At 41.6% G+C, this 24,876-nt stretch overlaps 1 protein-coding gene across 1 annotated transcript in view; it reads left to right on the forward strand.

The window, feature by feature from the left end:
* The window catches only part of plxdc2b (plexin domain containing 2b), an 82,779-nt gene that overhangs the window by 8,438 nt on the left and 49,465 nt on the right, over positions 1-24,876 (forward strand). Inside the window, exon 2 of the mRNA XM_070853190.1 lies at positions 23,501-23,724. Within this exon, the coding sequence (XP_070709291.1) occupies positions 23,501-23,724 (224 nt within the window). The remainder of the gene's footprint in view (positions 1-23,500; positions 23,725-24,876) is intronic.

Here is a 24,876-nt window from a genome sequence, read left to right on the forward strand (position 1 = left end):
CACGTCTTAATCCAGTAATATGTGCTGTACTGACTGTGGGAGCTGATTGTGCTTTCTCGTAGAGTCTAGCAAAAGCAATCATCCCAATATCAGGGGAGGTCTGGGTGTAGTGAAGTGTACACAGGTTATGATCCAAAAGGCAAGAGCACATGAATTTAATGGGCGTGATAGATCAAAGTCATATTATGGTTTGCCTTTGTGAGCAGTCAATTGGCTGGTCTGCAAACCTTAGCCTAACTGCTTGCAGCATCTCTGATAAATACAGGTATTTTTATGTATACCTGGGTATGAATATGTCTCGTAAAGCAGATACTGTAATTGGAATAATTCATAGTTTTCTTTCTTTCCCTGTCCCTGTCTTTGAAACAGCACAGAGATGGTGCATGGAGGAGAAAGTGGTTGATGATACAGAGTATCCACCACCTTCCCCGTCTCGCTCACGGAGGGCAACTCTCAATAATCTGCCTCTTTTAGGCTGATCAGTCTTTTGTCTCGCCTCCGAACATGCACTTTTTGCTCACTGAGTGTCACTGAGAATGAATGCTCTTCATATCATGCTGAAGTACTCTGTCACCTCTGAAGGACTGCTGAGCTGCTCCGCGTTAGAAATGTATGAGGCTATTTTTCTAGCAGCAAGGTGTTGCATTAAATTGGTAAATTACATCCATTTTAGGCCGCTAACGATGTCCTGTCCAAAGGCTGTGATGAATGGCGTTTGTAATTCCTACTGCTTGTGACCATTAAAGGTGTTTATGTGGGAGCTCTTTTGTCAGGTGCAGAGAGGAGCCTCAACATCATAAAGTATTAATTGACTCCCATTTAAAGGCCTTTGTCTCCTGCGCCCCAGAATGGTCTAATTAGATGGCGAGTAAATTAGCGTTAGCAGTTTAATTATGGATATGTTATTTATACCACTGCACAAAGGTAATAAACGTGCCCTTCTCTCTAACAGGTGAGGTGGGAGTGAATGATGAGTGAACAGGCAGTAAGGGATTTAGAAATGACAGATGTCCACGGACGGGGTCATAAAAGTATGGTGGTTGTAAGGGGCGAAAGACAACATTGGACAGGAGAATAATAAAACAAAAAATACAGCATAATTTTAATACAACAAAAATGAAACACCACAGAATACAGCATTTTAGAGAACAACAAAATAGAGAGCACATTTTAGTTGAAATGTCGCATTTTCTGTTTGCTATGTCTTCTGATTTTTTAATGTGTTGTTTTGTTTTTTGTAATGTTTTATTTTTTACTGTGATTTCTTCAGTGGCGATGCCTTTTGCACCTCAGAGCCTCCCTATAGAAATATTAATATTATAACCCGGAGGCAGCGTTGAGGGGTTTATCATTACTCTGGTGTCCCAAGGCAACCAAAAGCTGATAGGTGTCTTAGCCAGAGGAGGTCCAGCTACTGATTAAATGTCTGGCTGGCTCCCCATTCACCCAAAGGCCTCTGGTATCACAGACACTAGAAGTGGTCAAGGTGCCAACGTACTATGCATCATTGCAACTGGAGTCTGCCCCCTGCCAACCCAGCTTCATCTAAACACATTTATTTAAGTCATAAATAACAAGTTGTGGGGATGTAATTCGACATCTGCGATGCAATAAATTTTCCCCCTGTTTTGTTTTTGGCCTGATAAAATGAAAGACCTGCTTCCCAGCACATATTGAATGGGGGTCAGATATGAAATGCCCTTTCTCCAGAGAGCTGCCAAATGAAATGATACACGTTCTGAAAATCTCATCTATCGACAAGGAGCCAAAATTGAAAATGAGAGGTGGGGATATGAATATAAATGAGTTATTTGATGTCCTTTTCTTGCCACGAGCCTGCCCCAAATGGCTGGCAGACATGCTGGTTTCTTTTGATGTCGCCCACTTGTCACTCAGTCCTTCAGTAATCTATCATTTCCCTGTTGCTACAACGCCAACTAGGCTGTTTGTGACATAACATGATTTTTAATGTGTCATTCAAAGTCACATTGCTTTTTTTCTGCTAATAGGAGCAAATTCCTTTTTAAATGCTATTAAATATCCTTCTGACAGTTGTTCTGGTCAGAGCAGGGCTGCATTTCTTCTAAATTTGGAGATGTTTTTGATGCTTATCAGGGATTAGACATCCAGCATGCCAAAGTACCAAGCAAAATATGAAAAAGTGTCATTAAAATGATGTTTCCTCAAGTGAGCACAACAAAAACAATGGAAAACCATCAACAAAGAATCTAATGCTAAGTTATGATGGAGGAAATGAGCCAGAAGTGGTAAAAGCCAGCAGTTTATATGGTTACTATAAAAAATCTCCTCTGCTTCAGGGCCTTTCTGTCTTTGCAAGATGTAGAGCCACATGCAGAGAATTTGTGGGAATGTTTTCCCTCCACGGCTCGGAGGATGAGCTCAGATCAGGGGAGATCAGCTCATCATATTCTATGATGAGGCATTTTATTGTTTGCACATCATTTCTGCAATCAATTAGGACTGAGCAGTTGAATTGGGGGCTGTATAATGGAAGCTCAGGCCCAGTGCATGTACTGCCTGTTTGTGTATGCATGTTTCTGAGTGCCTGTGTGTTTATGTGTATGTGTGAGTCCTGTCTCTGTTTGAGGTTATTGAGCAGCCAATTCACAGCGACCCATCAGCAGCTGTCAGCTAATGATTGTGTATTATGTGTGAACAGATGGAATAGATGGGATGTTTTTGGATCAATCTTTGCAGATCCTCACTGATGCATCAGTGAAGATGAAGGTCAGGAGACGCTTTAAAGTCAAACTGAAGTTACGTTTATTTTTGCAGAGAAATCAGTACGTCTATCATTGGTATTTGAAATAAAATTTGAATTGTTCTCAAGAGGGTGTGAACTTTTGGTTCTAAGTGACAGTGTTAGTACTAGTAATTATATTAGAGATATATCTGTTGGAGTTGACACTAAAAATATGTAAGATGAAAACATCTACGATCTAACTTTTTCAGTCCTGATACTGATTCTGATCCCTGTGCTTTGGGTTCCTCTGCGTGGAAGAGACAGGGATCATTAATTCTTTGTAAGGCTTGACTTAAACATTGCTTGTCTGTATTTGTAAAACAAAATGCAACTAAATACATATGAATATGAATGAATAATAAATAATAGTGCAGGAATTACAATTCAAATGTAAACCTTTTAAATGAGGCAAGTTTGTTTGACTTTTGAGTGTCATTTCGCTGGTTGTTGTTTATCTGTTTAGGTGTGTTCTTGTACTGCTTGTTGTACCAGTGGTGTAAAATTGGTTTGTGGGTCCAGTACGGGTCGGACAGTCTCTTAACAGCGGCATCAGGAGCTGTTTATACCCCATCCAGCTCTGCAGTAGGTAGGCTACGATGGCGGCCGTATGATAGGTAGTTGCAGTTATAGGCTGTAATTTGCCACAGTCCAGCCATCCTCGTCTAGCAGGCACTCTTAGGTGTAAACATGGATTTGAACTGAATAGAGTGGCCCCATTGTCAGCTATCTCAGTCACTGATCATTGACACCACCCTAGAATATGTAATAATATGTCCTAAAACTGTTTAACAATCTTTTGAAAAGAACATTAAAGCTTCAGTTTGAGATCTCCAACCACACCAAACTGAACCAGTCCTATAGGGGTCTAATGTATTAGGAGCTCCTGCTGCTAATATCTTAGCTTCCAGTTAATGTTCCTGTGTCACATGTGATTAGCCATTGAGCTTGAATGATTGGTATCCTGTTATATGGTGGTCCAGAGTGACCCTGAGCAACTGACTGAGGATGTGTTTTTAATAAGCGGGAGGTCACAGTAATCTGCTGCTGAGAAGAGTCTGAGTCTGCCTCACATCTCACATCTCACATCTCTGGAGGACCTGATGGCGGAGAAATGCATTATGAGCGTTCACACGTCCTGTATACTTCATCACATGCTCTTTTTTACTTCTATCTTTGCCTCTACAAGTCAATTCCTCATATTCACACTTTCTTATCCTCATTTCTCTTCCTGCTCCAGTTTTTTTTTTTATACATGTGAGCTCTGGGAAAGATGAATGAACTTCAGCCGCATCATCCATCATCTTGAGTTCAGTTATGTAGCCTGTCCTTCACCCGCTGCCCGCCCAGGCTGATGGAGAGTCTGGAAATCAATACCTTGCTGATAACATTGAGTTTGCTACTAAAAAAAGAAGATATGAGTCAATATCCTACTAAAATCACACCAAGTCACCATGACACCAGACAAATCAGTACTCTTACTCGCCATGGACTGAGGGATTCTGGGAGTAAATTGACCAAATCAACCAATAACAGCAGAGCCTTGGAGGACTTCAGAGTTGATTTTGGGTCTGCACTGTCTTGTGGTTTGGTCTATCCATTGTTTCCTGATTTATTTCGAGTTCTTCCTTACTTCCTGCCTTGTGTTTTCCCGCCCTTGTGATTGTCTGCACCTGTTCCTTGTTTGCTTCACCTGGCTTCACTCCCCTCGTCAGCCATCCCTTCATGTACTAGCCCTGATACTTTGTTCTTTGCTAGTTTGTGGTCAATTTCTGGTTGGTGTTTGTCTTCATGTGAACCTGAGCCTCTTTTCTGGATTACCACCTGCACCTGCCTGCTTTATTTTGAGGCTCTACTGCCACTCGATAACAAAAGCAGTAGTTGCATTATGGCTTTGCTTGCAGTTGGAGAGCGATTTCATCCCAAAGGTGTTTATGGGGTTGAGGTCAGAACTCTGCAGGCCACTCAAGTTCTTGCACACCCAATTGGGTGCACAGTAGTAACATTATGTTCTAAGACAGAAGATAACCTATTGCCACAAAGTTGAATCTTACTGTTGTCTAAAATATCATGATATGCGTCGACAAAAGATTTACCTTGAAGGAATAGTGGCTTATTTGCGTTATTGCTGAGGGTTAGATCAAAATGGTTCCTCTTATATGCTAAAATAATCCAATCTTGGCTCCAAGTCCATATTTGGGACATACGTGAGAGTGGCTGAGGACAATAAATGACCCCAGCATGGGCTCCTCCACATGCTTAAGGCCATAGTGTAATTTAGTGGGGTTTCTCAAGGTAATATCCACTATACCATCATGTGTTGTTGGGAAGCCTAGAAGGAAAATTCTCCTTAAATATAGATGAGACAGAGCAGGCAGTCGGTACGATAGCAGGTCCCTCATCTCAACCCTTGACCTTTCTCTTGCGGCAAGAAAAGACCTCAGTCTGACTCTCTGACTCGACGGCGCGTCTGCTAAATTCATCTCCCTGTCTGGGCTAGAGGGAAGCAAACACATTAACACTGTGGTGTCGTCCTGTGGCCAAATAAAGCGCTCGCCAACAGACCTCAGACAAATACCTCTACAAGTAGGCAAATATAAATACGAGTATGCAGACACTGGGAAAGCTTTCTAATCAATGAGTGAATACATGATTGAATGGGCACATAACCCTTCAACCTTATAGTTCAGACCAGTGGACATTTATACTGCAGTAAACACTTTCAGTCAGGGCTGGAAAAGTAGTCCAACAGAATACTAATTGATTTAAAAGGAAAACTTGAGTGAATGCATTTTAGAATGAGCTATTTCAATACTACAAATGTGTCCAGTGTAATTGCATTGACTAAGTTGGGCATCTTGAAAGCTTCAGATTATTTTGAGTGTCTTATCAAAACTGACAAACGGCAAATTATTAACATTCATAGTGCGCGTTTGTTGTTTCTGCTGAGTGTCAGCCTAAAGAGAAATGCTGTAAACCAGCAGCGTCTCTTCAGCTGTCACTGGCTGCATTTCATCATCTTATTGTTTCAGAAAGATGTCTTTTTTTTCATCATTCTGGCATTTGCAGGGAGCACGCTCACATGGTTCAGCAATAAATTTTTGTTTACAGCAGAATGCCACTGACAGAAAAGCTTTGTGGGGCTTTTAGCATTGTTAAGGTCAGTGGAGTCTCATAAAGTTTGTAATTTTTCACAGAAAATGTACCTTTCTCTCACTCTCTCTCTCTCAGTACTTTTGTTTGTATTTTGTTGGACTTTTCAACCCTTGAAACTTCAAAGTGTAAATCAGTCACATAACGAGAACACCTAACACAGAAGTTTATCACTCTGCTTTATCAAAAGAGATAAATTTGACAATATGTTAAGTAAATACTTTCCCCTCTGCCCTCTCTAAGTGCATCATTAAAAATAACTGTAAGGTGATGTCTGTTGCAGACACCCTGCATGTCGGATACTGTGTTTAAAGTCTGACTAAAATTGACTTGCATAGAATTTTTTTTTTCTCCTGTAGCTTACAAATCTAGCCAAGTCTACTGTAGCACAATGAACAGTGTATACATTTTCTTGCTAATACAAGATTAATAGGTTTAGATGGTAGATGATTTAAGTCCTTATTCTTCAAAACACTGTCAGTCGCTTGTAAGCTCCAGTTAAGCAGACCAAGTTTGTTTACTTTGAGTCTCTGGCCCCTGCTGCCCCAGCTGTCAATCATTGTACACTGGCCTGCCTAATCAGAGGCTTGGAGGCTAAAGAGCGAAGAACCAGAAACATTGTTCTGTCATTTTAATGATTAACTATGCTAACAATAATATAGTTATATAATATAATAATATATAAAGGGGAGACTTATTATTTCAGTTGCGCTTTAAGAACTGAACCAAGAACTGACTTTGTTTTTTTTGACCACTTGCAGGCAGAGGAAACCTTTTTAAGTTGTTTTGACAAACTTGGGAAACGGTTACTTGCGTACATGTTCAGCAAAATATGTTGCAACAGTAGCATTTATTTGGAGTCATGTTTCTAGTGACTTTACTCTACTGATGAAGGTAATGTACACTTGGTTTTTGTCGCCTTTTTGCTGAAAACAGCTGCCTGCTGAGGCTGAAAATGGTGAGAGGGCCAAAATGGTAAAGTCTCTGGCTAGAAACTGAATCAATGGGCTGAAAAACAGTAAAACTCTGTTTAGCACTGAGGGGAACTGCAGATTCTGGTGTTAGTCTCTGTGGGATCATTATTATAAGCCATTACGTTTACATCACTCATAGGCATGAGAGCCATTGCTTAAAATGTGAATTATCGTGGCTTTAAGAGGTATTTGATTTTGTGTTATTTCGTGCAAGGATCAGATTTGAATGTTCAGAATCACAAATAGCTGCCAACATCCCTCAATTTCCCACAATCTTATAATTTGCCAACTGCATTGATATTGACACAATCCAGATGGTGAACATCAGTTTAGCTGGCAATTATCCGCTGGTCGGTTTCATGTTCGATTCAGTTCCAGTTAATAAAATACTAAGATTTGTGATGAAGCTCTTATCCAATCTATTTTCCCTTTTTTTTCCCTTTTAAGTCCTAAACTATACTTAAGCTTTAGATAAAAATGTTGTATTAGTTTTATGGTTAAGCAACGTAAATCATGTCATTCCTTTTACTGCTTTATCAGCTTTAAAGGATGGACCTGGTTGTTTAGTAGCTGTTGGTTTTGGAGGCTAAGTTTGCATTCTTCCGTGTTGCTTGTGCATGCATGTCGTATCTCAGTCTCACATACATGCTGGCAGGTAAATCACTTCCTCTGGCCCGGGTGACACAGGGATTTCGGTGCATCACCCCAAGTGTTTGTGTCCTGTGGCAGATTTGCAGTGACAGCCCACTGCTGAGACATGACAGGCAACACATCCGGCTTGATATGAGGCTACAATCATGTTGACAGGAAGGTAATGAAAGGCCCCATCTCCCTGACACCTTGGCTGTCCCACTCGGTGCCGGAGCTGAAGTGGATTGCGGAGTGATTGACGGTGATAATTTGACCCTGTCTGGTAGGGCGTCTCTTTCTATGGAGTGGCATCAGTACGAGGACCTATTGCCTCGGCAGTCGCGGGTTATCTGCTCAAACTGTAGATGTACTTAATCTGTCAAATGGTGTGCGGATATGATAGTCAGGCTCTTAAATTTTGAGATTATTTCTTGAAAGATTCAGTAGTTTTGAGATGAGACTTCGTGGAATTAACGGCATATTTTTAACTTGCACTTTCTGGTTTACAAACTTCCTCTTGTCAGCTGTTTCAGACTCCCATGTGTGGTCAGTGAAAGTCCTGGCTTTAAGAGGGAAAGAGTGATGGAAATACCATGTGGAACTGCACATCTGTCTCTGGAAAAAAACAGGTCTGGCCTAGTAAACAGGATGATGAACAGACAAGGAGATGGGTGGAGGGGGAATGTCAGGGCAGGCAGTGGAGGAACTACACCAGGATCTGATCTCATGGACTGGAACGACACCAGCTTCCTCAGCCACCATTCAGACGCACAACCTCGATTCAGCCTCTAGAGTTGATTTTCATGAGCCATGAAAGCACAGCAGCTTCTGTGAAAGAAATGTTTAGTGGCTGTATATTTTAAAAGCTTACCTGTAGAGGAGACATAAACTTTAAATGTTGCATTGCAGGGGTTGAGGAGAGTGCTGGAGAAGCCAAAGTTCAGGCTATAGCTTCCTATCATGAGCTTGTGAGCAGAGCGAGCCTGTTATGGTTTCTCATGTGTCAGCAGTATTCCCTCACCTCTGTGACTTTAATGCGATTCACTATCTCTTACCGTCTCTCGCTAGCTTGAACTCCTTCACTTTATCTTTGATAGACAGAAACACATGAAACGCACACAGTCCCATGGTTGTAAACAGAGCCCACGCTCCACAGCCTCCACTGCATTGTTGTCATGATACTTAAAAAACAGAAACATGCTGAATTCTGTGCAGATGTCTTGTTTTCTTCCAGTCTTATTTTTCCACTGCTCTGTTTTTCCCTCTCCTGCAGATGGGAAGGCTTTTGTTAGTCATGAAACATCCCAGTCTTTGCTGAGCGCAGGACAGCTTTGGCTGTGTTGGCCAGGAATGTCTTCATTCATTTTTTATTGAATAGCACAGAATGTAGGTGTTTCATTATAGATAAAGTGCTCTCACACAGGTTTTTGAAAGGGTGGCATCATGCCTGCATTTAGGTTGTACTGGGAGAGAGAAAAAGATCTGGGTTCAAGGCCAGGGGACAACTAGCATCTGTCCTTCTGGAGTGTCATTGAGCTAAACAGAGTTCCCTTTCAGCTCAAAAACTGCTGGTCTGACATCTTAAGTGGTGTCAATCCTCTCAGGATCTCACTTTTTTTTATTTTATGGTCGGAAATGACTGACTGTGCTCTAAAATTTGGGTCAGATTGTCGCCATGCTTCCTAATGATGGAGCTTGAGAAATTGCAACATCGGCCTATCATTTAACTGATTCCCATGAAGTTTTATACAGACTTTCATGCTCCCCAGAGGATGAATCCTACCAACTTTGATCTCCTGACTTTCTGTAGGACCACCAGTAGTTAAACTTTTATTGTTTGTAGTCAAACATCTGGACAACTACGTGATTGTCTTGAAATCTGGTGCAGACATTCATGTTCATCAGTTCTTATAATTGCATAATCTGCTAGTCAGCATTGGATAATTTTTAAAATTATTGGTGTTTTAACATCTAGTGGAAAGTTAACAATTTAACAGGGAGTAGTAGTAGTCGGTAGGCATACATTTATTTTGATCTGAGATGCTGAGAAATTGTATAGAGAACCTTTAAGCTTCTTAAGAAAACAGTCACTTCATCTCTTTAATGGAAATTGCAGCCTCTTCCATGCTAGTTGGTGCTTGAATGTTTTGACAGTGCATAAATTATTTGGACACCCAGGTCTCCATGTGTTAAGTCTATCTGCCAATTACCTTGAAAGGACAGATTGTAATAATACATGACTATACAGCACGACAAGCATGTGCAACTGACTGTCCATCTTTTATTACATGTGAGTGAAATTGTCAGTGCATTTTTGCAATATAGGCTCTTGTTTGTAGAAACTGCTGTGTGCTTGTGTGCATTAGTCTGGATTACCGATAATTGGTGTGAAATAACTGAGACCCAATTTTCCTTGATGTCAGATGTCACATGGAAGAGCGGGTAAAACGAGCAGATATTCTGAATGCATTTCAGTACGAGGACAAGCCTGTTAGGCAAGGTCATTCTCACCACTTCACTGACAACATCGGGAGACGCAGCAGAGCTGTCTCCGACATGTTTCTGCAGGTTTGTGTCTGGACGGTGACCCAGTTCCCCAGCTGACAGGGTCATAAACGGCAACACACAACAATACCGTCTTTATAGACTCTGTTAAAGAGCCTGGGGCGTCATTATGCTGTTTTACACAGTCTTAGTCATGTGCTCCTCTGGGACAGGTCCATACAAAACCTACCTGGCCTTGCTGTCTGCCCCTCTAGTGGCCTACAGGATACAGGTTGTTTAAAAACCCTCTCATCCAAAACAAATCACCAAATCTAGCTTTGCCTCTGCTTTTAATGAAACTTGGTAAAGCAGGTGAAAAAGCATTCCCTGAATGCTTATATTTTTCACCCTGCTTCAACACAGAAATGCATTTTTTACTTTTTGGTCAATATTTTTAAAGACATTATTCATTTTAGGTGTTGAAGCTCAGAGTGATAAGAAATCAATTACAGAAAGACGGACATAATCTCACTGTTTGCCTAAAATCATAGCTACATTTGGAGCATGCCCAAAGAGAAGTCTTGTTGATATATTGTCTCCCTGCCAGCCAGTAATGGTATGCTAATGCTGTAATTATTTTCCTTGTCAAACAACAAACTTTGTCTTGTGTTTTCAAGGACAGAATTACTCTGGAGACGTTTTAGAAACGGATGAAGAATTGCTCAAATCCTTGCCCAAATGGCCATCATTACATCATGCTAATCATTGTGTGACTCTTGACAAAGTTGGGCTGCCCACTCCTGAGACTCGCCAATTATTTAAGAAAAGATGAATTGTATCTTCAGAAGTCTACCTCTCCGTCGGGTGCAGGGCTGCATAGTCTCCCCGTGTGTGTCAGTGTAATAGAGCGAATGTTTTCTGCCTGTAAAGCCTCGGGCAGTCTGTCTCCTGGGGTTGATTCCTCAGAGACAGGTGGTGTGAAGACGGAGGGTAGCGTGTGCTGCAGCTCCTGGTACAGCAGCTCGGAGTCGCGCAGTGATTCAGCCAAGCACTCAAACCCCCTCAGGGCCTTTCTAACCCCTGCACAGTGGCTTTGACAGCTCCCCTCTCGCTATTTCCCTTCCTTCATCATAAACTACCATTGGCACATTGAACTTTGGCAGGCTAGGCCTCTCTTTTAAACACCTTTTTGACTTTACCCTTTTCTTGGTACCTTGTACTCCTATCTTGACACATATTTGGCAAAAATACTCTAAACAGAATGAGAGTGTGGTTTCTCACCTGTTCCCAAGTCGAGCCATATTTCATGTGATGTGTTAGAAATAAGCAGAGTTGTTTTAGGATATCAACACGGGAGATTATCATGTTTTATTCATGTGTCACCACTAATTTCTGTTCGTAAGCATTTGCCTCTGATATGTCCTCTGTACAGCAGCTGCAAGTTGTAACTAAGTACACAGTATTAAAGTATAACTTCAATGTACTCCTACAAGTAAGGAAATATTGGCCTAACTCCACTACATGTATTTATTTATAGTTATTTTCAGATTTTTAAAAAATATGACAAGTTCAAATTCAACACATTGTTATAGTTAAATCCAGTGTTAGCCAACTTTTTTAGCTTGTGGCCCCTGATGGAAAATCAGCTAGTTGAGGCCCTTTCGTTTACATTTTAAATGTCTGAGTTGTTGGCAGATCCACCAGAGACTTTCCTTTTCACATGGTTTCATTTAGATAAAAGGTCTTGGGCCAATTTGGTAAAATTATCCAATGCTGAATAGAGAATGTATTTATTTTTTTATTTTGACATGTCACAGGGAGTATTTTTCTGCAGAACAAGTAGTTTTATTTGTAATACTAATATACCTTTTAAGGTGTATTATTACATTATATACTGGTGCTTGTACTTAAAGGATCAGAGTACTTCTTCTACCACAGGAATGTAAAGGCATGAGTGCTGCTACCTTTCCTTTCCTCTCCATCCGGCCATTTGGAGAAGCTAGCCAAGGCTCTGTCGTTGCTGTGGGGCCCTAAGTTTGATCAATGAAGCCCAGAGAGGCAGAACATGGGGCCCAGTGCTGATGGCAGGGCGCCCAGAAGCATGGCATGAGGAGAGAGGGGGGTTGAGGCATACTTGTCACACTTGAAAGTCTCAAAACAGGGAGATTTTCAAAGCCAAAGTGGGTTTGGGGCTTAGCTTTCCCATAAAATGTCAAGACTCTGCAGCTATACTGCAACATTACTCCTGTGCAGTCTACCACAAAAACTTATTTTATTTCATTGAAGATGGGTGTTTAAGAATTAGATTCCAGCAAGGTGTCTGGTATGACAGGCTATGCCTTTAACTCGTAACAGGTGCAAAGGGCCTAAAATGAAATTGTTTGTGTATTCATTAAGTGTAGAACACAACCATGCTAACCATTTCCTCTGTTTTCAGTCTTTAAACTGAGCTAATCTGCTGCTGGCTGTAGCTTTATGTTTGATCTTTTTATTTTGCTCTCAGCAAGAACATAAATAAATGTATTTACTACTGCTTTAACTTAAAATTGACCAGAAAATGTACCAAGAATATTATGACAAACCTTTTTTTAAAAAAAAAAAAAAGTGTACAAGCAAACAAAAGTGTGTGGCATTTCTTTTTCAAAATATCTGGTGAAAATGTGCCTTTTGCCACTGCCATCACTAATAGCTAATAAATATCACAAGGAAGGAAAGAGCTTGCATATTATTGTTATAATACGTTATGCATATACAAAGTAGAAGAACCTGTTAAACAAAATAAATTTTCCCACCCTGGACTCATCCTACTCTTACAAATGAGCAAACGTACTGTGTTTTTCTCTACATCTAGGAAGCCCAGGGCTCAAATAGGTGTGACTATGAATCTCTCACTGGCTGATTAAGAGACTCTCCTGCCAAAACAAAGGCAGAGTTAGTTGTTCTCCTGGGAAAATCCTGAGGGCTTATAAGTGTGGGTTGGGACTGCCAAGTTACATCCATCTCTCTACCCAAACAACAACAGAGCCACTCCTCCTCCTCACCTATTCATCATCACCTCGGGAGCAGCAATCTAACCCTCATCCAGACTGACTACCTCAGAAACAAGCAGCAGGGGACAATCAAAAGCAGAGAGAGAGAGAGTTGGAATATATATTAGAACAAGTCTGTCCCATTTGCATTCAAACCTGGTGTCTCCCAGGCTGTTTGTCACAGGGCACTGAACTGTCTGTTTCTATTAAAGACTCAGTGTTCAGCTGTACAAGACAAATGGCGCCATCAGTCCTGAAGTGAACAATTACACCCCCTGTCCTCTACGGGGGGTCAGAAATACGTTTGGGATAGATCAATAGGCGTATTTAAGGGATCGATGACGCAAACTACAGACAGAAGCAGAAGCACGTTGGCCTGCTTATTTCACCCTTCATTAACGCTGAGTGGCTCTTAGCACAAACACGCATGTCAGCACATGCAGATAGTCTGACAGGTCTGTGTCAACATGCGACTGAGATGATCAACACAAGCTGCTGTCCGGTGAGGTGTTCGAGCCCGAGGGCAAACAGGCAAGCGGCAGCATGCAGCCTCCTCATCCTCACCTGAGACTGTAAAGGCCCAGTGAAGCCAGAAAACGGCACCGCTAAGCTCCTGCATGTGCCCTCATAAAACAGGTGGTCTAAGTGGTTCATACATTCCCATCTAAAAAAGCTTTGTGGGTGCTGGTAGGGGACAGTTGTTACCTATTTTAAACAGCCAGTCTGGCTGTTTCCCTCTGTTTGTAGTCTTTATGCTAAGATAAGGTATTTACCGCACTTATTTGCATATTTATTTAATTTATTACAAGTAGAATCAAGCTTCTAATCTAAACTTCCTATTTCCCTACATGTAGAGCTATTGCTTTTAATAAAACTGGATTTTGCTACACAGATATTTAAGAATTTAACTGATATTACAGCAAAACTTAAGGTTTTCAAATGCTGGTTTGACGAAGCCTTAAGCATCTCCTAGTTATCTTACAAAATCTGTGCTCCACTGACACATATCCTCCGCACTGTTTGCTGGATGCAGTGACCCAAACACTCAAACCTTTTAACAACAGGCACAGCTACCCCCGGACCCTGCAGCTACACCACACAGCTGTCCAGAGCTCCAACTGCAAGCGATAAACCAAAAACAACCTGCTCGCTCTGTCACCATTTTATTTCAACCCCGGTGACCTTACCAATAAACCCCTCTCCTGCATTACAACCCAATCAGTCTTCCCCTCTCTCTATCTCTGACTCCATTCCTGTCTCTCCCAATGAGAGAATTCCTGAAAAGACTGCTAAATTAAATGAGATAGTTAGACAGTAATTTAAATCACATCAAGGAGGAAATCATCTCTGACTTAAAGACAGTACCCAAAGAAATTTTATTAACTGGAATGTTTATTAAATTGTTCAGTCCTGCTGAACATTTTCAGTTGCTGGTGTTATTTTAGGTGCCATTTCAATTACCGTGGGTGAAATATATGAGAAATCTGAATTGTGTGTTTTAATGAATTTAATTAAGCTTGCATACTTTGACAAGTGCAGACAAGTGCTTTTGACTTTTCCTGTCAGAAAAGAAATGAAGCAAAACTTGGAATAATGGAATAATTTCTCTGCTAAATCTGCATAACTTTAATTTTGTTCACAGGAGGTAAAGAGGAAATCTTGTTGTTCAATTGACAATGCAGATATTTGACAGTGCTCATCTCTGTTTGAATGGAAGTTTGAGATTCTTAATGAGATACACATACACCATCCCCTCTATAATGGGATTTTTGGAGGAAACCAGCCATATGTTGGGTAACGTGCTGCTCTGTAGGTCTCATTCTGCACAGCAAAACCCCGAGGAGGATGTGTTGTAAACAATATTTAATATTGATTTTCTGTGAGTGGCTTAAGTCTCCACCGCTGAATGGGAAGAAATTGAAGCAATTACAGACTATTTGTGACTTGGATTAGACTCGCAGTTTGACAACAGAAATACAAAATGTGCTGGGTTTAGGTTTGGCAGCTATGCTCCTGGCGAATGGTCCTTTTTCTTTTGGTCTCTCTTTGTCTGCTCAGTATGTACATCAGGAGAAGAGAGTCTGAGAATATATATTCCCTGGGATTCGGGTATTGTAGATTTTTGGTATATTCATCCTCTTTGCTGTTGTTGCTTTGTGGGAGTGGGTGCCTGGAGGCTGTATGTGGGAGGACATGGGAGTTGGCAAGTTTTTAAGTTTGTTTTTCCACACATCTTTTTCTGCAGAACATCAAAAACCTAGGTTGTATGCTTACATCTGCTCACATGGAAAACATGTGTAACACATGTTTTTATCGAAGAGGTTCTGTATTATGCACATGTTCAGTATTTGAAGCAAATAAACTTGATTATAAGGAATTTCATAAGTGGATATGAGGGCTGCCTTTAGTGCTGGAAAATGGAGTCTGACAACCACAGTACGTGTTGTTGGCTGAATTTGTCATGACGGATTAGACACTGCAGTGAGAGCGAGAGGGGATCACTGATCACTGACGATATTTCAGAAGATTGATATCAGCAGAGAAATAAAAAAGAGCCTGATGGATACCAGATTCTTGATGCTGGTGTATCAGTACAAGGAATTACGTTACCAGATGTTAATTTTACAAGACCATGTGACAGAAACAAGTATTTTTGATAAGGAGGCCTTAAATTTGGTTATTGTGACTGAGGTATGCAATAAGTAGAACATTTTACAGTTAAAGAAATAAACTTGTCAGTGATGCAATCAACAGATAATATCCAGTATGTTACTGACCATTGAGCGAATGGACATGTTTTTGCATATTTCCACTGCATTTCCTCTAATAGTAACCAATGCCAGCTGGTTTGAATGTGCTAAAATGTTGTAGTGATTAGCAGACGTTTCAGTTGTTTAACAAAGGTGTTGGGTCTGCAGCCCATATGATTGTCCTTGAGCCCTTCACACTCCTCCTCAGACAGCTGGACTCTTTTTTAACAGTGGGAAATGGCAGGTCCATTGGGCTGAGGGGTTGAACCTGTCTGTGTGTGTTTGCACAGCACTCAACTTGTAGAACATTGGAGTGTGGAGAGGTTTGGCAGGGTGCAGGGCGGAGGGGCGAGCGGCTCGGTGATGCTGATGGATTAGCAGGAAGGACGAGGACAAGCCCAAGGGCCCCAGTCTGGCCTCGCCTGGAGCCCTCGGCCCAGAAAGAAAGACAGTTAATACACTCACATTCGCACTCAGTCAATCCATCTCCACCTGCAGGACAAGTCACACACATACACTCTAACAATGAGCTCACTGCACACACGTCCTTTTACACATGCACACTTAGAACAAGCCTGAACACACTACAGGGAATCAATATTCAGTTAATGCGGCGCAGCCTGGCACAGGCATGCTATTTCTCACACGTGCACACTGTTTGTCTCCGAGTCACCTCTCACATCGACCGCTTTTAGAGTTACAGAAATGGAGAAGTGGCTAATTAGCCTAAAGCAGTCATGCTGATCAATATGCTTAAAATGGCCATAATTTAGCCCCAGAAATTGCTGTGATAATAGTGTTTTGATGTATAGAGCTTTTATAACTTTTCTGATTGACAAAATATGTTGGAACGGTATTGAGGGAGTTCAAGGCAACCCATCTGTGCTTTTTGAGATTTCTCCACAAACAATATTCATCCCACATGCAGCAGATGAGTACTTGGCCAAAAATATATCGTATATCTAAGACACAAGTGAGTCAGGGAGTTTGTGACCTCAGACGATGATGGAGAAATCAACTCTCGGAGAAGCATAGTGGACAAAAGGAGCAATTATTGTGTCAAGTTCGACGTGTAGGTGTGTTTCCATCCTCTGGGCTCATCTGAACAGTGTGTGAACCCAGAGGAGAAAAGCAAAGCCATTGTTTGTGATGTGGCGTATCAGAGTAAAAGTACATGCTTTTGTCCTGCCTATGACTCGCTTTTCACCACCACAGATGTGACCATTTCCAATTTTAAGGTCTGTTAAGCAAGCATTAAGAAGATAGAAAAGAAATTTCTCACTCTGCTTAAATATCTCCATGCAAACACAAAATCAGTCCTTTCACTGTACCCACTATTTTTTTTTTTCTATGCAGGTGATGGTTTTGGCCACAGCTAGCCTGTGACCTATAAGAATACAGAAATATCACCTCAGGTAATGGTCTGCACTGGAGGGAGGAGAAATAATCAGTTACAAGGAGGTCCAGTGTCCAGTGATACATTGCCTGCCAGGCCAGAGCCTCTCCTGGTGGAGCGAGTCAAGGTTTTGGGGCTTCTCAGGCGTGCTGCTCATTCGCAAAAGTTGAAAAGTGGAATGAGAGCCAACAGCAGCGCTTCATAGTCCTACAGTATATCACTCAATCTCCTGAAATATGAGACTGACATTGTGCCTGACTGGAATCCTGAATTCCTAAATGCCTGTGTCGCACTTATCCTGTCTCCTGACTGCATGCAGCCCTCCGTGCCTGCACGTTTGTCTCTTTGCCAAAGCATTTTTGTATACACTTCCTGCACTGACCAACACCGGAGCCAAGACAACCGCCAATTACATAAGGAAAGCCACGGCGGTGACAGCTGACTCCATGATGGTTTGCTCCAGCACTTTAAACCCTGTGTTTTGGGGTTTGATACTGTATGCTGGGGTATGTTACTGAGTGTTTTTGTGGCTTAGCCTGCTTGGATTTTGTGTCCAGTGTATTTAGTTGTTGTGAGCCGACACGGAAGGGAAATTAGCCTTTTTCTGCAAAGCCCGATTAAAAAGCAATTATGTTCCTCAAGGTTAAAGCCTTGATTAAAAATCACTGGACCTGAAGTCAGACACACTCTACCTCCTAATTCTCCCCCAGTCTCTTTCCCTCCGGCCTCGTTCCTTCCTCTAACATGCAGCCCTGACACCTGTCCTCTTCATAGGCGGCGTGTTACCCCAGGCACAGCGAATGCAACATTAGTTTCCTGCTAATGAATTCTCTCCATCTTCTGCAGATTCTAATTAACACTATGAGTGCTCAAAAATGGTCACACCTGCCGCTTTTCTCATTCGGGCGACAAACAGGAGCACCTGTTCTAAGGTTGGCGAATGTTCCTGGTTATCTGATAAACCTACAGTTCAGTATTAAGTCACTGTTTATATGACAATGTGGGTCATTCAAAAGCAACTGCTTTGCTCAGATTAAAATGTGTCTCCATTCTTTTTTTCTCTAACCAAAAGGAGACCTAGAAACCGGCATTGTAGATAATGCAATGTAGTATCTACAATATGTTTCAGAAAAAGACAAACGTCTCTATCTGCAGTCCTAATCTGAACCCCAGGGAATGTTTGTGTTGCAGTGCTTTGACTTGGAAAGATGTGACTAATTGTTGGCAAAACAAAATCTCTGGTGTAATGGAGCGTTCATGACAGGCAGGATGCTCAGTTGATACCTCTGTCTGGAGGGAAAGTCACCATCCATTTTGTTAGGAAACCTGGTACATCAGTGAATTACCTGTAAGGAGAACGGCGTTTTGTTCCGAGTATTTCGTTTCCCGTCTTAACTTGTCTCATGCTCTGATCATCTAGGATTTAGATCCCCTCACATTTAATCTATGTAAAATCTCCTCTTTTATCACACTGCTCATCACTTTATGACCGCTGTTTGAAACTGGATCTCTTTTGCAGGTGCTGCCTGTGTTTAACTTTCTCCTGCAGTCAGCTTTTCGGCTTTATGTGTTTGCTTAATGACAGGCTGTGATTTTCTTTTTTTCTTTTTTTGAGAGAGGATCCGTTAAAAAGCAAGCTACAGCAGGTTAGAAAAGCACACTTTGCTCTGCACAATAATTTGAGACAGTTGTCTGGATGTCTGGAATTTGAATGTGTCTCTCAACCCCAGGCAACAAAGTTTTAAAGGGTCTGCATTTGGATTATTTGGCATTGCAAATTAATTTGCTGTATGTAATCTGTAATCTATTAGCACAGTTTTAGAGATAGACAGTCATCTTCACAAACTCTGGAAGAACTCATCTTGTCTGTCACAAGATCAAACCAGCAGTCATCTCCTATTAGATCAGTTTATTAATTCATCAGTCATGATGAATGTGTCTGCCTCGTCAGACTGTTATCAACCTTGGCTGATGCTAAAACGTCAGGGTTTGTGAGCCTCAATGTTTGGTACTGCTGCTCTCAATCATGAAATTGATGGCATTCATTAGTGATTCAATTTGTGATTGTGATTAATGTTTTTTGTCAGGCAAAAATGTCAAACATTCTCTGTTTTCAGCTTTTTCTCTTATTTTATAACATTTTAAATGTAATAATTTCTGGTTTTGGACTGTTTGTCAGACAAACCAAGCAATTTGAAACCGTCATATTGGTATTGGACTAAACAATCAATGAAAAAAAAAGATTAAATGCATATGCATCAGAGGCAGCCCTAATTCAGCCACTGATTAGTCCAATAATCATTTTAACTGTAGCAAATCTTCCCTGAGTACAAAATGTTCCTCACCATGTCCTTCGCTGTCTGACCTCTTGTACTGACCCAGACGCAGTGTGTTTTCTGGACATTTAATAATCTTAAAAGAAACCAGGCATGTGATCCAATGAAAGTTGTTCTGGAGGAAACATTGCGATGTTCCCTCATTATCTGAAGTGATACTGTTAATCACATTGTCTGTTTTTTAATGTAAGACTTTGTTGAGCTTCGTTCTAACAGCAGTCATTCGTCACAGGAAAAAAACTCAGTCACATCTTAGAACTGTTATTTTGAAGCTAAAATTAGCACAATTCCAGTAAAATGATTAGCCTCTGCAATAGTTACATCAACTTAAACAGTGTTGATCTGCAGAGAGTCGGCACTGCTGCAGACCCTGAGAGAGGAGGTCCTCCAGAGCTGTTGGCAGGGTCTGCTGGTACACTGATAAAGCAGCTTTCAGTGGGCACTAAATTAAGCACTCTGACACCCAGAGATAGAAAGGCTAAGAAACCGTAGAGGGATGTGTTTTTTTTTATCCTTTTCTGCTGAAATTATGCACACACCACACACACACCACACACACACACACACACACTAGCATGCACAGATGCAATGAAGCGTCCCACCTCCTCTACTTGCCAGTCATGTGTGGTAGTCTCCTGTCAGCAGCACTGAGTCAGGTGGGAACTGAGAGAAAAGAAGGGAAAACAAGCATAACCTGGAAGAAAGGGTGCAGGCAGCGACTTTATTCTGCAGTTTTATGACCTCCTAAACGTCCTTGAAAGGTTTTAGGTGGAACCAAATTACAGTCCCTCCGGTGTTTGTGAATCAGACGTGTTGACAGGCGTGAGTCCGGCCAACAAGGCTGCTTGACAGAGTCAGGGAGAAGGTATGCGGGGGTTTTCAGATGCACTGAAAGAGAAGTGGAGGGGAAAGATTTCCTTTAACACAAAAGCTGAGGAACAGTCGAAAAGCCTTGTCCTGCTGGGAGGTTATTTTTTGGTGTCCCTCAGGGGTCTGCCCTCAGCACCCTCCCAAACACTTGACAAAGGGCCCTGAGTTTCCGCTGGATAATAAGAGAATCTGCTGCCCCTGGATCACAGAGGTGGTTTTCATAAGAGAAATGCAGGTGCATGTGTTCGTTTTTAAAGGGTGACTCATCCTGAGCAGCCATTTATTCAAGGCCCCTATATCATGGTCATGGCGTATTCTAAAGCATCCTCTGTTTCAATCATATATTTAGGAACTGACAAAAATCCTTTAAAGCATGAAAATAGATGTTTATGTGTTAGTGGAGCTGTGTGTGTGTGTATGTGCCTCTTGGATTAGAGTAACTGCTGTTGACAGGAAATTTGCCTGGACTACTTTGTCTGCATGGATGTGACTAATGACCATTAGGGATGGAGGGGGTGTCAGGAAGTATTAGTGGTATGGTGAGAATGAGACGGTGAGTGAATAGTTGGCTAGGAGCTGCTGCAGACACCAAACAGCAAGACTGAGATGGTGCTCATAGAGCTTGATTCTGTAAAGACCACTTAATCTTTGAGCTAAACTGCACCCCTACATACATAAACCACAAATAAACACTGAGAAATGCTACTTAAATAACATTAAATTGTGAAATATTGGTTTTAAAATAGTGCATTTGTGAATGTTTTATGAGGATATAAATACATTTAAAATGTTTGTTTGGCCTCAAGGACAAACACTGTGTTCAGTTGTGCAGTCTGAGTGCATTTATGGTTGTTGTTGTTGTTGTGTGTGGCCTTCTGGTAATTCTGGCATCCTTTTTGTCTGAGTTTTCTGTTATTATCAAACTTCAGATGATGTAGGCAGAATATAGTTGCTGTGTTGTTATTTTGTTGCAAGCGGAGTCTCAAACTGGGCTAACTGTGAGCTAGCACCGTTACTGTTGCCGAACCTACCAGAGATTTATAAATATTAATTTTGTTATATTCTTTATTTCATAGTAGCCGATTTTCTCATTTGTGTACATGTGGTTGTTAAATTTAGGCCGGAGTCTGTAATTAAACTAAGATTTCTAGCTTGGTTTGTGGTCTTTAACATTATTGATTGAAGGCGAACACTACTTTTAATTGTTCTTCTTTGGCTCCAGAAACAATTGGCCACAAATGACACTCAGCCCTCCTTCACACTGTGTGCTGTGCCTTCTGCTCAGATAAAAACCTCCAATGTACATCAACACCTATCTCAAAGAATAGATTGCTCTCTTTGCTTCATGCTTTGCCGATGCTCATTATAAAGTGAATCTGTCAGCCTCCACTTTGGGTGAATTAGCATCTGAAGCACCTCCACTTGCTCTCACCACCTCTCTCCTCTCTTGAGAACCACTGGTCGGGGGCCCAGAGAGAGGACGACAAGGAGAAAGAAATGTGAGCGTGAGAGAAAAGAGGCAAAGGGGAAAGGAGTGGAAAACGTGTTCTGCTAGTTAAACCCGCTGACCTCTGTGTCATAAAATAGAAGCAACACAGAGTAATAGTAAAGGAATCAGCAGTATTTTCTCGCCTAAAGCCCAAACTGTCTGCATCCCTGCTGCAGCATGCAAGCACTTTGTAAACTTTGCGTTTCGATGAGTGCTAAGAAAATGAAGTTTATTACTAATTGTCTTTAACTGCTTAATCCTATTAGGGTCATGGGGAGCAGGAGCTCATCCAAGCATGCCAAGCATTAGCCTGAAGGCAGGGAAACAAGTCTGCAGACCATCACAGGACTAACAGATAAACCGCCTGCCCTCATTCATACCTGCAGGTCATTTAGCACCTCTAATCTATGTGATTTGGACAAACCCATGTAAGCAAGCGCAGAACATGTCATGTTTAAAGTGTATCATATGTATTTATTGCACTGGAAGGGAAAGCAAGAAAGCCGGAATAGAAGCTGGATAGAAACCTGCAGAAATAAATGTGATAAATCTGTTGCGGACAGGTGGTTAAAAACGGGGTTTATAGGATGAACGGCTCTTATGTTGGCTTAGACTGAACTTACTGCTGCTTCTGTGCCTGTTTGGCTTATTTGATCACTTTAAAGAAAGAAATGTTCATACTTGCTTGTTACAAGCAAACCAACAACAGCTCAGTTTTAGGTCATGACAACGCTTCTTCTAATGACGCAGCACATTTCACCAGCAGGCTCGCTTAATCAAGGCAGTGTTTACATTAACATAGTACCATTTTTCACCTGTCACCAGCGTCTGATTTCAGAGTTGGGGATAGGGATGATTGTGTATGACTGTGGCCCGCTGGTCTGTGTGATGGCTGCTGAGTCATTCCTAATGTGCATCTGTTTCAGGCGGTGAGATTTCTCCACAGAGCAATAAAAAAAGCTTACTGAGACAGTGAGTTATGATAGGGCAGCACAAGATTAATGGCTTAAATAGGCCCCGCCTCTGTGATTTGTCAGTTTCCTCACTGAAAGTAAGAATATTATTTTATCTAATTGTTTTGTTTGTACAACCCCCAATTTGCAATGCAAGGCAATTAAGTATATTCATGGTGACCTGTGAATGTAGCAACACGAAATTACCACTTTAAACATGCAATGGCCAACTATTGTCTCCCCCTCTGGCATTGAGAGTAATCACACAAACTCTGTCAAGCTTATAGCATGTGTAGATTTTAGATTTTTATTTTTTCATTTATTCATTTTCTTTTGGTATATCTATTGGTTTATCTTATGCTTTCTAGGCTTGTGCGCCATACTCCTAGTTGCAGTAGGCCAGTATGTCGCTAAACTACCGCCAGCACCAGCGCTGGAATTTCACCACAAGCGCCAGATTTAAAAACTCCAGTGTACTGCGAAATACAGAGAGATTTAATTACCTGGTGGTGATATGCTTAATCAACATTGTGGGAACTTGTTCGCTCATTTGCTCGACCATATTGGATCTTCATGTACATGTAAAGGTCCGGCACTTTAAGGTGATTTGGCCTCGTACCGTTCTACACTCGTGTTTTCTTTTGTCACTCACTCTTTGTTTTCCTGCCTCCCCAGGGGTCTCTTACTCGTGCGTACAGGGGCAGACAGGAGATGAGGACGTTGCAGTGGACGTGAAGCTGTACAGTCACCGGTGGAGGAGATGGCTTCCCCCGAGACCTCGTAACATGGACAGTAACAGGGCCAGTCAGGAGCAGGACCAGGAGCCTGAGCAGGAGGAGCCTGAGGGCTTCCCAGCCCTGCTGTCTGCAGAGGACACTGACAACAGCTCCCAGATAGAGGTGGGTGCTCATTCACACCAAGGTCATACAGCAGAGATGGCTATATGTTGTCTTTTTATGTTTTTAAATGTGTTTATGTCACATGCGGGGTGAAACAATGTGGCAATTCTAGTGTGGCCTGGAGTTTAATGAAAACTACCCGGTTGCATCATATGAAGAGTTGCATCTAGGGGTTTTGGAGCTTCACCCATACAAGTGACTTAAAGTCGAGGATTTTGCTGCATACATTTTGAGGTTTTTTCTTTATTTAACTGTTGCCTTGCAAGTCCCCTGAATTTATTCAAAAAGTCACTGGAGAACCCTTTCAGTAGTGCAATTTGGCAACATTGAAAGCCCTAAATATCCACGCTTCTCCCACACAGGTGTTTTCACTTATTTTGCCTCATCTGATGGCTGTCTGGAAATGTACAGACTGTGCTAGATTGACCTCTCGCTGATCTTTCCATTCTTTGTATTCTGTGAAATGTTCATGTCAAATTTAGAGCTATCATAATTATGAGTTTCCGAATCGTAAATAATGTTCACATCAGACATCCCAGACCTAATTCTGACTGGAAAACTCTGCAAACGTGGATGTCTCACATCAGCCAAAATCCATCATTCAACATAATTAAACCCATATGTAATGAATACAGTGTTATATTGTCAACCCTCCTTCCACCAACTCTGGTTCAATGACATGAACACTTGATAGTTTAATCGCTCCCATTGCTTCCATCCCTCTCGTATGACGTGACAGTTAAGAGCCCTGAACACCCACCCAGATGTTTCCACTCGTCTTGGCTGATTAGATGTCTCTTTAGGTTGAAGATGGGCAGAGCTATGCTGGTGGAAATCAGCTGAAGATAACAGAGTCCTTAAAGGGGTCATTCATATCGCTCTGGCTGTGACAGAGCTAAAAGGAGAGTTGAGGAAGAAGCGAAATCAGCTGTTTGGGTTTGGAGAGCCATCAAAGTATTTGTCGTTTTCCACTGAAAGTCCTGGTTTGGTAAATGAAGTCCATCCGTGACTCATGACCAGTCAAAATGTGCAACAACAAAACTGGACGGAACAATCCCACCTCAAGGTTAATTTAGTAGCTGTTATGGATCTTTTTGATGTTCTCCCAGTCATGACCTTGTACAAGTGTTTCAAGGACTTCTTGTCCCCGTT

The sequence above is a fragment of the Pempheris klunzingeri genome, chromosome 21, assembly GCF_042242105.1.
Source record: "Pempheris klunzingeri isolate RE-2024b chromosome 21, fPemKlu1.hap1, whole genome shotgun sequence".
NCBI lineage: Eukaryota > Metazoa > Chordata > Actinopteri > Acropomatiformes > Pempheridae > Pempheris > Pempheris klunzingeri.